Raw genomic sequence first — 14,110 nt, forward strand, 5'->3', positions numbered from 1 at the left:
GAATGTACTTTCTCGCTTTCTTATACTTGAATGTGCGATTTTAGAAAGTTATGACACATTTCAACCTTTATGATTTATTTTTCGTTTTATTAAAATGACAATATCACATGAAAAGCATCCTTTCATGTAGCAGAAACATAACAATGTGGAACAGGGACGTCGCGTGAGTTTTGAGAGCGGTAAAGCTATAGGTGAAAATTTATATTTCATATGAAACGGATTTCAAGCGATCTTCTGAGAAATAAACTGTTTCTGTGAAAATTTTTTCATTTGTAGTTGCTTGATGCAATAAATGTTTTGTTGTTGAATATTCTTTTCTTGTTGGATTTATTATAATTTGTAATCGAATGAATCAATAGAACAACAATAGATTTTTTAAAATCTCATAATTAATTTTTAATTCACTTTATCATCGGAATAAAAAGTTTAACAGAAAACCTGTCCAGGGCCACTCTGTGATCCCAGTCCCGGGCCGCTTAGCCATCCCAATCCGCCCCTGGTTGTGAAGGCAATAATTTATATGAATTTAAGAGAAAGCTTGATATCTATATGAATCATAAGGGCCATCTTTAGGATTTATATTTTATTTTTCTAAATTAATTTACTTATTTAGTTTATTTTAGAGGATGGGATGGCCAAGATGGACCAATATGTCCCTTATTGTCCCTAAACTTTATGTTATTTTATGTTAATGTGAGTTTTATATACAATACACTGGTTGAAAAATAATATTGTACAGTTCTATTAAAAAGGAAACAGAAACCTAAAATGATATTTCATACTTGATTTCTTGAAACTCCCACCATGAAAGATAATTCGTGACATACATTTTATTAATACTAATCTACAATACCAATTAATATTTGGTTACCTTTTGTCACATTATTGCTAGGTAAATTTCTGAAAATTACTAAGAATGTATGTTCAGTTACAATACCATTTCCATAATGCTAGTAAAAAGGATATTTTTCTATTGAGCATAGAATAAAATGCACAATTATAATAGTAATGACTAATAAAGATAAGTTTTTATATATGAATTACTAACAAGAGATCAATATGGTGGGGAAAGCAGCTACATTTGTGAGTGATAGTAACAGTTTTAATTGTTTTCTTTGCAGAAATGTATGTGAATGATGTGCAAAAAAAAATATGTTGTGTAGAAGGGCAACCAGAAATTATCAATGAAACTGCTGCTACTGCCTACATTGACGGTAAGAACTTATTGGGTCCAGTTGTAGGAAACTTCTCAATGAAGTTAGCAATTAAGAAGGCCAAAGAGAGTGGTATTGGATGGGTTGTTGCCAAAGGTAAGTAGTGATCATTGTTTACAAAATATACTATCTGGTTTTAATTTTATTCAATCTGATGTTTATTAAAGTCTTAAACTGAACTATCAGTGTTTGTCAGCCTTGTGTGTGTACATATTTCAGATTGAATGACTTGTAGTAAATATTTAACTTGAAGAGTTATACAATTGCAAGCATTCACCCAGTATTTTTGAGGATATTACAATATCTCTTCATGCAATAATATTAGATGGAAGATCTGAGGACAGGTCTTTTGTGGATTAAAAGCTTTTGTGCATTTAAGAATTTATGAATAAATATATAATATATATATATATATATATATGCATTCTAATTACTCTGTGCATTTAAAAAGAAAAGAATAAATGGAAACTTAAGTCAAAATTCTGGGAAGATTGGATAACTATGGTTTTACTGGTTTCATAATGAAACATGTTTTGTATAGTGTAGCAAGTAATCAATTCATGTCTTTGTTAACGTAATTAATAGAAATTTACACAATAAATGGCCATAGCTGTTATTCTCTGGTATACTTGGTTAAAGTAGTGTTGGTTGTACTACCTTCCTCTGTCATTATTCATCTGAAATTCAGTCTTATTTATTTATGGTGCTTATGACTGCTTGTTCTTTGTTGGGACATGAATAGTATGTTGTCATATATTGTAGCAGTTATATGAAATTATAAATTTTGCAGGAATATTTGAGATGAGGATTGGTTCTGTGGAGGTTGTGATGTAAGCATTGCTGTAGTTGTCAGGATTTATGTTATTTTGTTTTATGTGAGGGCAGTTGTTATTGTCCTAGCTCCAAAGACACTTAATATATTTGCATTATTGCAAGTTCAATTTGTCCTGAGTATAAAAAACACACAAAAAAACAAGGCCTAAAGTTCAATGTAGTTATTGTTTAAATAAACTTTTTTGTTTAATAGGAATGAGAATACACTTAAAACTTTGCTCAGAGATGTATCAACAAGGCATGATACAAAGTTTTTCAAGATGCTATTATTGCAATCATCATATTAGTTACCCACTGTTAGGAATACTGTGACAGCATTTTCCACACTAATAATGCATAACCTGTTTCAATGTATAAGTTATGTGCTACTTGTTATTAGTGAAAGTTTTTACAATTGACATTAAATTAGACTGAGAAGGAAATTTTCCTATGATTCATAACAGAAATTGATTGCAAATAGCATTGTCTCTATTATTAGCAAGAATTAGTGAGAAGGTAATGAATAAATACAATGTTTATCAAATTGTCTTTTAGGGTCAAATCATTATGGAATAGCAGGATGGTACAGTATGATGGCCTGTAAAGAAGGTTTGTTGGTATGTAGTACTTATTTTATAATTTCATATTATTCATTATTGAACATACACACTGCAACACTACCTCATCATCCTATAAAAGGTTAGTCCCTTACTAGAAATTAACAGGTACAACATTTATTGGTTTATTATTTGCTAATTGTAGTACTTGAATTCAAGGGAATGCCATTTCTATTGTTCAAATAGATATAAATTTTGTCTCCTTTGTTAAAAAGCATATGTATGGGGGGGGGGGTTGAAAGGGAAAATTCACTTGTGAGGTAGCAATTTCGATTTCGATTTTAGTTATGATTTTGTTTATTGTTTATGTAACCTTCTTTTCATTGTTTGGCTCAGCTATATAGTTAATTTTAAATGCCAGCTCACCTGTTTTCCACTTTAAACATTAAATATTAAAGAAGTCATTAGTATATAAAAACACTAAAACAAGTGATTATGGATACTAAGTTTCATGATTGATTAATATAAAATAAATGTTAAGTAGTTGGTCATGTGACATGTAATCTCTTGGTTTAATTGACAGGTCAATAAAAAAAACCTTAAGACTTTAATTTAGATTGTTAATTAGAGAACTATGAAACTGTAATACCTAAGATGCTTCATTTGTTGAAGATATTATTACAAATACTCGCTTGATCTATAGTCATGATTTAATGATATTCTTATAAAAATGTTCATTATTATTTTGAATAATCTTGCAAATTAGATTTTTTTGTCCTGAATTATTATTGCTATCATTAATGGATGAATGTAGTTGTGTCACTTTCCCTATATAAGACTTGCTACAGTGTGGATCTCTTTACAACTGTTGAAGATCCAGATAGCAGCATTAAAGGGTGGAGGATGGGAGCTATACTAATAATTTTGGTTGGGCTTAGGATAGCAATACCTTTAAGATTTTGGTATTTATGTCCAAACATCATTTTGGGTGCTGGAATGCTAACTTTTAGTTGTTTATTTTTTGTGAGCAACCACCTTCCCACATCTGGCTGCAGACAGTGAAAGGTGGTAAAAATGTGGAACATTGTGGGCTCCTTTTTTCTTCTTCTATGCATATGACACCAGTAAAGTTGAGATTAAATTGGATAGATGGTGTACCCCAATGCAATTTGGGGCATACTTCTACCAGTACCTCGAAAAACCAGGGCACATTGCATAATGACCAACCTTATGATTTGTGCCCCAGTGTTGAATGTTTGTTTTGTGGCTGTTTTTTTTTTCTGAATATGATGCATAAAATACATGTTATCCTTCTCTTTGATGTAATGTTTTATAAAAAAAATTGTAGTTTTTCTAAATAATTATGAACATGAATTTGTAGAGTTTTCCTTGTTAGATACTTACATTTTGACACATTTTATACAGGTTATGGAGATTAAATGTCAAAATATGAGGAAAACAAAATTTCTTTTTCCATCCCATTCACACATTCTAGTACCATATTTATACATTGTTCAGAGATACAAGGGTATACAAAATAAGAATTATTAATGAATTAAATGCCGTTACTAGTTAGAATTTCATTTACATAGTATTAATTGTATCATGCTATTTGTTATGTGTATCAATCTCAATCTCATTTATACAGGTGGCCTTTCTGGGCCCTCCCACTTCTTCAGATGTTCTGTTTAGTTATACATGGTTGTAAATATATAAAACATCTTCAGTGAACCACTGAAATATAATAGTTATCTATGTTTAGAATAATATTATTTCATTGGCTTATTTACCATTTAGGTAAAATTTTGAGTGTCGTATATTTTAAACTTGATTCATACTAATTGAGTGTCAAAGACAAATTACATACACATTTTTTTTTTTTACCAAAAAAATAAAAAAATGCTCTGAACTGCAACTGTCCTCTTCTCTTTAAATGTTTTGTTTTAGTAAAAACTCTGAAATTAGTTTTGAAATTTTTGTCTATATATTTTAAAAATTAGAAACAATACTTGTGGAAGATATCTATAAATTTCATAGTTGATAATGTTAATTTTTATATACAAGTCAGCTGGAACATTTCTGTTAGCAACTCTCATAAAGTTTTAATCAGCAATTATGATTCTGTGCTTCTATCTGAACTGTATATCTGGAGTTACCAGTATTATTAAGTACTGTAGTACTTAATAGTAGGGATGGACAAGGTTTCCAAATAATTCATGCACCAACAAACCACCCTATTGAATTGCTAGGTGAAAAACTGACCATTTAAAGTATTGGTTATGATATATTATGTGCATATATATATATTACTAATAATAATGATAATATGCCACAAAGGTTGCTAAAATTTCTGCTATAACAATTCAAAAATTTTTAAAACAGCAACTTTTTCATCTACTACCTACCTACCTACTTACCTACCTCATCAATCAGTGGGGCTAGACCCTAGATGGTTCAGTCTATTGCTACAAAATTTCTCTAGCTTACCTGATTAGTTTGTGGGTATCTGCTTCTGATATTCCAATAAATACATACAGATTTTTTTATAAATGGTAAAGCCTATCATGCACATATGTTTTAAGCCCAATTCCAATCAAATAGATAGACACCCCACAGTTTCTGAAGGTAAAGTATAGACTTTATTAAGGTATAACATAAAAAGTAAATAAACAAGATTATAGAAAAATTATGAATCTTAAAATGAAATAGAAAACCTGCTACAAAAAGTAATGAAACATGAATTAAAACCACAATCACAAATTTATAAAATGTAATCCCTACTTTGACAGCTTTATACACTTATCTGTAGGCCAAAGTAAGGATTACATTTTATAAATTTGTGAATGTGATTTTAATTCTTGTAAAAGTTATAGCTGTCAGGGATATAGCTATGCTAAAACTTTATAAAAACTGAACAAATAAATAGGAAAAATAATTAAAATTTTAATGGAAAGTAGGGATTGTTGGTTATTTGTAGAATTGCTATAAGAAGTATCCAAAACAAAATAAATGCTGCAATAAAAAGTACATAAAAAAGTAAAGTGATACTAGTTGGATAGATTTTAAAATGATTTAAACTGCTTCATTTAACTATGCAGATCACAATGTCAACCAAAGTAGGGATTGAAAATGATTTAAACTGTTTCATTAAGCTATACAGATCACAATGCCAACAAAAATAGGGATTGAAAATCATTTTAAAATCTATCCAACTAGTATTACTTTACTTGTTCGTGTACTTTTTATTGTAGCATTTATTTTGTTTTGGATACTTCTTATATAAAGCAATTCTACGAATAACCAATGATCCCTACTTTCTGTTTAAATTTTTTTTTCCTATTTATATTATTAATCAAATGTACAACCACCAGAAACCTGAATTTATATTAATTAGTATTGTTAGCTTGATTCGTTTGTTTGTAATTAAGCACAAAGCTACACAATGGGCTATCTGTGCTCTGCCCACCACGTGTATGAAAACCAGGATTCTAGAGTTGTAAGCCCGCAGACATACCACTGTGCCACTGGGAGGCTGTAAACTAGAATTTATCTTGGTGTTGTGTTCAAAAAGTGGTGTTTAATGCAAAAATGGAAGGTTTATATGTTTAAGAAAAAATATATTTGTGTTTTTTGTATTCAAACAATTTATATTCTGGTGTTATATATTTAAAATATTTTATTTCAGGGTATGTCATTTACAAATACCTCTCCCTTTGTTGCTCCTACTCGAGGTAAAAAGGTAAGACTTTAATCTTTTATAATTTTAATTTAATTATAATTTTTCAACCTTTAATAATCATATGTATGAAACAAAAAGCATTTCAAAAGGGAGACAATGCAGAGGTATTTTTGTGGTTTGGTTTTAGTTTTATTCTATGAAGAACATAAATTAGGCCTAACACAATGCCAATAGAAAAAAATTGTATAAGGTAGTTATTTATAGGCTTTTAAAGTTAAAATATATCATAAAAATTATTAAATTGCAGGAGCAATTTTGATAAGCTGAAAATAGATTATTTTGATATCTTGATCCTATATAGGTTTTTACATTTAGCAGTGATGAGTAGATAATATCTAAAGTTGTTACACCTCACATGATAAATCAAACTTAGACATTTAATTTATGAGGAATTATAAATTGAGATCTTATGAGTGGTTGGAAACCTTATATAGTGCTTATTCTTTATACTATTTAAAATATTTCTGTTACTAAGAATTTTCCAGAATTTCATCCAAAGATGTTTATTATATATTTTCATGCTAGTTCAAGCCCGTAGCCAGGTCTGAAAGTGGAGGGGTTTCTTTTTCTCCAAAGTGGAACTTGTTTCAAGTGTAACTTTAGTGCCCAAGGATGAAAAAGAAATTTCCAAAATATGTAATGATTCCTTTGTTATCACTGCAAATAAACATTTCTAGTAAATTTCCTCTGATAAGTATGCAAATGCTCTTTCTTGCATGTATGCACAGTGTTACGAAAGCAATTATATAATGAGAGGCTATCATCAAATAAAGGAAAAAATATGTGTTAATAGGTGAGTGTAACTCCAGCAGGAGTGGGGGATTGGTTTGTACCCCCTTGAACCCACACTGGCTATGGACTTGGTAGTTTGTTGTTATTGCTTGTAACATAAAGCACCACTGAAAAACACAAAATAATGTGATTTTTGAATAAATCATTATTATATCTAGCTTTCATATGCAGGAAGTTTTCAGTATATCAGCTGTTCTAGTGTTTGTCTTATGATAATCTTATTAAGGCATAAGAACTTATGTCTATTAAGTTATAGATAATATTAGGTATTACCTTTTGTTTTCAAAAACTTAACTAAAACTTTTTCTGAATTTGTTAAGTACATTTCAGTTACACTATTATTATACCTCTAAATGAGCAGCAAAAGTACTTATTTTATATTTTATCCTTTTAAATGCTTCTCCACTTTGGCCTGGCATGGCCAAATAGTTAGCTTGTTCTTGCAAACCATGGATCTGAGGGTTAAATGTTTGCAGCCCATTGCTGTAAAAATATGCTTGCACTTTTTGGCCATGAGTGTACTATAAGAGTGATGACTGGATCCCGTCATATGGTCAAACAAGTGTATTCAAGAGTTGATGGTGGATGCTGTTGACTAGCTGTCTTCCTTCAAGTTTATCAGTTCAAAATTAGGGATGGCTCTAGGCAGATTTTGCTTTGTGTATCTTTACTCAATAATGATGAAATAAGCCAGCAATGAAAGGGCCAGAGTACATTTTGGATTGTCAACTGAAAATGTAAATAGATGCTTCTTGAAGGATTTTGTATTTTAAAGTTTCTTGTAATCAGTGATAAGCATATAGACCAAAATCTGTTTTGAATTCAGGCAGTCTTGGGAACCAATCCAATCACCTTAGCAGCTCCCGCTAAAGATGGAGACAGCTTTGTACTAGATATGGCTACTTGTGCTGTTGCTCTTGGAAAAGTAAGTTAACTAATTTACTTTCAATGTTATTCTGCAACAGCTTTCTATTTATATACTCATGTTTTTCTTGTATTGGACATAGTTAACATGTGATTGGTATTAGTTTAAATAAATTGTATTGTTGAAACTGTGTTATATCCTCAAACTATTTAAATAGCCCAAGATTTTAAGTTGGTAAAATATTATTTGCATTTGATAAAGAAAGGATCAAATTTATCATTCTATACTTTAGCAGGATGACTAATAAATCTGAAATAATTTTCATTGTTAAAAGTAAATGAACAGAAATTCTTTACTAAAGGTTTTTTTATTAATATTGTGTAAGTTATAACATTTTTGTGATGATGGAATACTTTAACAAACATGGTATGTTTTTAATTGTTAAGATTATGCATACTAATATACTTTACCAAGATGTTTCTTTGCCATCCCATGTTATTTTATTCTTACAGATAAATCAAATATTCTTTTCATGATTGAGGTATTAATATATTTTTAGTATTACATTTCTTATTTTTAGTTTGAGTATTGTGTTACACCATGTGATGAATTACAGTTGAAAGATGTTATATCAGCTTGCCTGTAAGACATTGGCAGTTTACTTTGTTTAGATCTGAATGAAAGATGTATACTTTTTGCATTTTTAATATTTTATTGTCAATGAAAGCAGTTTTAATAAATTTAATTTTGTTAACTGTGTTGCAGATTCCTAGTCACATGTATGTAGTATTTTCTCAATTCTCTGGTGTTACCTCCTTTCCTGTTTGTTACCGTATTTTGTGTTTAATTACATTAGATATTTCTTTATCTTTTTGTTGTAACTATACATGGCAGATATAATGTACAATGTTTTAATGTATTGTTGATCACTTTTGCACTTTTTGAAATATAGATCAATTCATATTTTTAAATATTTTTTCATTTTGTATTATTAATTTACTTTTAATTACTGTAAATGAATATCAGCAAGAGACAAATTAATTGGTAGCAGTGTAATACACAGTTTTATGAATTTAAGAGAACAGAGTGACTTATAACTAGCAGTAGGAAATGCAAAAAGATTTAAAGGAGGATAGTATTACTGATTACTAGTACAAACCCCTGCAGTTTTTTAGGGAAATTCCCTTTAACTGTCACATCATTGATTGAAATGTAAGAAAACGTCCTGGAATGTTGCTGCAGTGATTAAAGTTTAATTTCAATCTTTGTATATGCTCCTATAGTTTAGAAAAGTAGTTTTAATGAGATACAATTTGGAAGTTAGACTAACATTCAGATTTGTAAGTTCCACACAGAACTCAGTTTTAAGTTATATTATGAGATTTAACTCTGAGTTATACAGTTTTGAGAACATTATATTAATATGCAAGTTAGAAAGTCATGTAACAAGTGGTAATCAAAGCTAATATAGAGTTGCTGTGGAATGGCATGTATCAAAACTACATTTTGTCTTTGTATGGTGTCTTGTCCATAATGGATAACACGGAAAATTTATTATTTTTGGAAAGCATATGTAACAGCCCTTTCCAGTGCAAAATATTAATTCATACACTCAGATCATAAAGATGTGTTCAGATGAGGATTTTAGAATTTCTCTTGTACTTAAATGCATTGGAAAACAAAGAAATATGAAACAACTTTGGACAACAAGGATCGTTCAGAAAGAAACTTTCAAAAATGTGGCATCTTGTAACAGGCACGAGAATTTACAAAAAAAAAAAGTACAGTGCAAAAGCTGTCTATGTGCCTCAGGCAACGCCATGTTACTTAAAATAGATCTCTATCTGGAAACGAGGCCAACAGTGAATGGGCTCACCAAGATAAGACATCCAGTCATATCCTCCCATTCAACCACTGTGTAACTCAAGCAGCTGGAGAATGAAATGGGTATTCATGCTATTCCATTCAAAGACATACTATTGAAATTACCAGATGCAATGCCTATGGATTTTTTAGTGACTGGTCTGTTAAAATGGATACTGAAAAATCATCGTTCTTGTCCATGAGATGGTCATGACAACCTTACAACAGAGCCCCTTGCAATGGAAACTTAACTGTAGGGCTGTTGTTATGATGCACAGTAGTCAGATGGAGCATGACAAATTGTGGTAATGTGGACTGTAACAATGTGATGAGGCTTCAAAATCATTGTAACATAACATCCTCAAGTTACATTATAAGCTATAATTACTTTGTTGCATTATCAGATTTGATCTGACTTGCATCATCAGATCTTGTCTCTAAGCTAAAGTATCAAATATAATTAAGAAAATATATTATGCATATGTGAATAGGAACTTATAATTTCTTTAAAAAATTTGTCCATAAAGGTTTTGATGGTAGAATCAATTTATATCCAACTGTTTGCAAAGCTGTTTCATAAATATTAATGGAAGGAATATTTGCATGTGTAGGAGCAAAGTTAAAAGTGAATCAAGGTTCAGAGAAGTGTTTCTTTCTACCTTTGGCAAGAGAGATATAACAGGATTTTGGTCTATACTCCCCCTAAATTTATTTCAGTTAGAGTATCATTTTGGGCTTATTGGGATATAATGTGGACCAAGGCATATTAGAAAATAATTTTAGATTTTTTATCTGTGCTTAGTGAGTTATTACTTTAGACCACATAATGCAATTTAAATTAGAGAAATTGTAAACATATCAAAACTTATGGAAAACTGAAGTGGACCTGCTGCCTTCCCTGTTTTTGATATGGGAGACCTTGGCTATTCTGGCCCTTCCTTGTTCTGATGTCTAAGAGTTATTCTTTTGTATTTATTAGTTATAAAGACAGAAACATTTGTAACATTCTAGGGAAGAAACTGAATTGAATTGCACGTTTTTTCTGAGGCAGTTTGTTTTAATTATTTTTGAAAAAGATGAAAAAATTTTGATGGCCTAATGATAAGAGACACTGAAACACAACTTCTGTCTATACTGATTATTTTAGATAGAAATGCAAGACAGGAAAAATGAAAGTATCCCGGAAGGATGGGGTATGAACAGTGAAGGAAAGGTATGTCATTAAAGATATACTGAATATCTTTATTGGATACTGTATATCATAATGATTAAAAACATAACTATGCAAAGATTTATCATCTTAATCCTTACGTTTACTTGTTTTTGATTTTTATGGTCTTTCAATCAAAACATTAAGAAAACAAAAAGCAATACATAAGATAATTCTTTCTTTCTTTTTTTTTTTATCAATTTATATTGCATAAAAGGGTTATTTTTTGTTGCTAATGTAATGAATAAAAATCGATGATAAATGTCTTTGTTGGCCTTTATGCATTTTTCAACTATAGTTTTTCATATACATGTTATAAATAATGGTTAACTTGCATGTTTCTCTAATAGTTGAATAGCAGATAAAGTAATGAAACATTTTAAAAACCAAGTGCATAGCTTGTTTTATTGAAATTAAATAATTTTATCTATCTTACAGATGAGAAGCTTAATCCATAAGTTTGTGGTTTGGAATTAGTACTGGAACCAAACTGAAAAAAATCTTTTAAATTTTACTTTTAATACCAAATATATTACCTTTCAACTGATATGTCACTCAATGTAAGTCTGTGAATTGATGATGTCAGTCTGACACAGACTCTGACAAATTGGAGTACAAGTTGATATTCATTGGAATAATAAAAATACTTTTGTCCATTTCACAGTTTGAAAAATGTGAAATGGACCTATGTCTTCTTGTTTCTTATGATATGCCTCTCAGGCTGAGGATTATTTGGTTTTCCTCCTCCTCCTCCAGACATATGTACACATGCTGAAACATTTCTGGATAAGCTTCATTCATCCTCTCAAATGCCTCATTCTCCTCGACTCCATGCAGAATTCCTTTGCCATGGGTTATGACAGTTCCCCTTTTCCATCCTTGGAGGCCCTTTTACCAGTAACTCTCTCTAGTGATCAGTTTCCTGTCTTAACTTTTTCTTACCCACATCTTCATTACATATCCTCTCTTCTTCTCCTCTGAAGCCATACACAATGATCTTGATAGTGTTTCTGGATATCTAATAGTAGTACTTTACGATATGGTACATTACCTCTTCTCACATAAATAGCTATTCTTGTTCAATGCTGTCCTCTATATCAGTATATGCAAAAAATATTTTCATCCAGTCACCTCAACTCTTGCCTCTCCTATACTTTCTGCACAAGAGATTGTATTTCTTTTGGGGACTCTCATGTCTCTAACAATTTATCTTTGTATACTGTGTTCATGTGAGGCTTCATTAATGGACTTTGAATGACCAGTGGAATATATCCTGTGATTCTCTGTCCTCTTTTTCGATGCTTACATCTTTTCACCAACACCTCTCTTATGATTGAGTTGAGGTGTGTCTTTGGAAGACTCCACAACCTCAGGAATTTGGTCATCAGTGTTCTAGAATTATTGGCTGGTCATCGGGGATGTTCCTATTTCCTACCTCAACCTGTTGATCAGTTGATTGTGATCCACTCAGACAATTCTATGGTAATTACCAATATCTACTGTTAGGGTGGGACTCATTTTAGGGTTCTTTACTTCTGCATGATGGACTTTCTGTTTTGGGTTCACCCACATCGGGTTCATTGACACACCTTTTCATGTCTCTGAACTTAGCGACAGATCATCTTTCTTGACCAGACAGGATTCTTCCTACTGAGTGGTCATTCCTTCCTCAGGTCTTTTGTTGGATCTGTTCCCAGTTGAGCAGACAAATCTTCTCTTCTTCTGGCCCCCAGTACTTCACCAAGCTGCTCTAGTTGTGAGTACCTTCAGCCAGGACTGTTCTCATCTGTTTCTGTATGTGTAACCTTAGCTACAACCTAATGTCTCTTTTTCACCTGGAGTATTATCCTTTTGTCTTCATGTGTGGGATTTGTCCAATCCATTTCTCATCAATCAGGTTTCTCTGACCATGTAGCCCTTATTTAATTCCATTTGTGTCACTCTTCTATTCTCTCTTTGTTTATCTCTCTGTTTTCTTGCTGCTGATCCATCTATCACTCTCTCCCAGCAGGATATACTACTATTGTCCACCTTTCAACCTTCTTTACTTGTTTGTTTGACCAAAGGATTATCAGTTTCTACCATAGCAGACTATCAGGGGATTTTGTTGACTACCTTCTCACTTTTCTGCTATGATTCTATCATTTTCTCCCCTGTTATTTCCATCATATTCTGGTCCTTCATTCATCATTCCCCTTGACTGATTCCTTTGCCTAACTGCAACATTAATGTGGTTCTACATGTTCTTACCTAGGCCCTAGTTGAACCATTGACCATATACCATCTCTCTCTAGAGTCCCATTTCCTTCTCTTTCTTGCTTGTGGTCATTGCAGATTTGATCTTTATTGGATACCTCCTGTATTTTGCTTCACAGATCTTTCTTGATATTTTTCCCTGACAACTTATTTCTTCCTATGATTTAGGAAGCTTGAGAGGGAGATAACTTTTTCTCTCACACTTTTCTTGTGTTTATCTCGGCCCTGTATGGCCATACTGATCCTGATCGTCGTTTTTGTCTAGTTTAAGTGGTCAGGTATTACTTGCATGCCCATTTCCGGGGTTCCTGTGATCATTCCGGCCATGAGATCCTTCTTCTTCTAAGGATCTCTCATCCTTTATGCTTTCTGGATGGATTTGTCAACACATTTGGATCATATATTCCTCTCTGGCTGGAGATGCTTACAGGCTGTATCATGTCTCATCACATCATTCTACCACTTGACCTACTCTCTGGCCTCACAATATTAATGACCCTTGGATGACATCCTTTAAATTAGAACATGGACTCCACCAAACACCTTTATCTCCCATTACCTTCATCATCTGGCAATTTTCTCTCCCTCAGGATATCATATACTTCCAGTTACCACTCTCTAGCCTACTCACCATCTAATATGCGAGTGCCTCTTTTACTTACCTATCTGCATCTACTCTTATATGATTTGCTTCTCAGACCACACCCAGTGGCAGGTGTTACCTCACAGAGTGTACTTACTTCCCTAAATCTACATCAAGTCAGTGGTAACAGAAAATGTTTAACTCATCCATCCTGGCTT

At 31.7% G+C, this 14,110-nt stretch overlaps 1 protein-coding gene across 1 annotated transcript in view; it reads left to right on the forward strand.

Moving 5' to 3' along the window:
* The window catches only part of LOC106457588 (uncharacterized oxidoreductase YjmC-like), a 38,522-nt gene that overhangs the window by 8,587 nt on the left and 15,825 nt on the right, over positions 1 to 14,110 (forward strand). Inside the window, exons 2-6 of the mRNA XM_013917025.2 lie at positions 1,122 to 1,310; positions 2,583 to 2,644; positions 6,270 to 6,323; positions 7,942 to 8,040; positions 10,991 to 11,056. Coding sequence (XP_013772479.1) covers positions 1,122 to 1,310; positions 2,583 to 2,644; positions 6,270 to 6,323; positions 7,942 to 8,040; positions 10,991 to 11,056 — 470 coding nt within the window. The remainder of the gene's footprint in view (positions 1 to 1,121; positions 1,311 to 2,582; positions 2,645 to 6,269; positions 6,324 to 7,941; positions 8,041 to 10,990; positions 11,057 to 14,110) is intronic.

This window comes from Limulus polyphemus, unplaced genomic scaffold (genome assembly GCF_000517525.1).
Source record: "Limulus polyphemus unplaced genomic scaffold, Limulus_polyphemus-2.1.2 Scaffold349, whole genome shotgun sequence".
Lineage (NCBI taxonomy): Eukaryota > Metazoa > Arthropoda > Merostomata > Xiphosura > Limulidae > Limulus > Limulus polyphemus.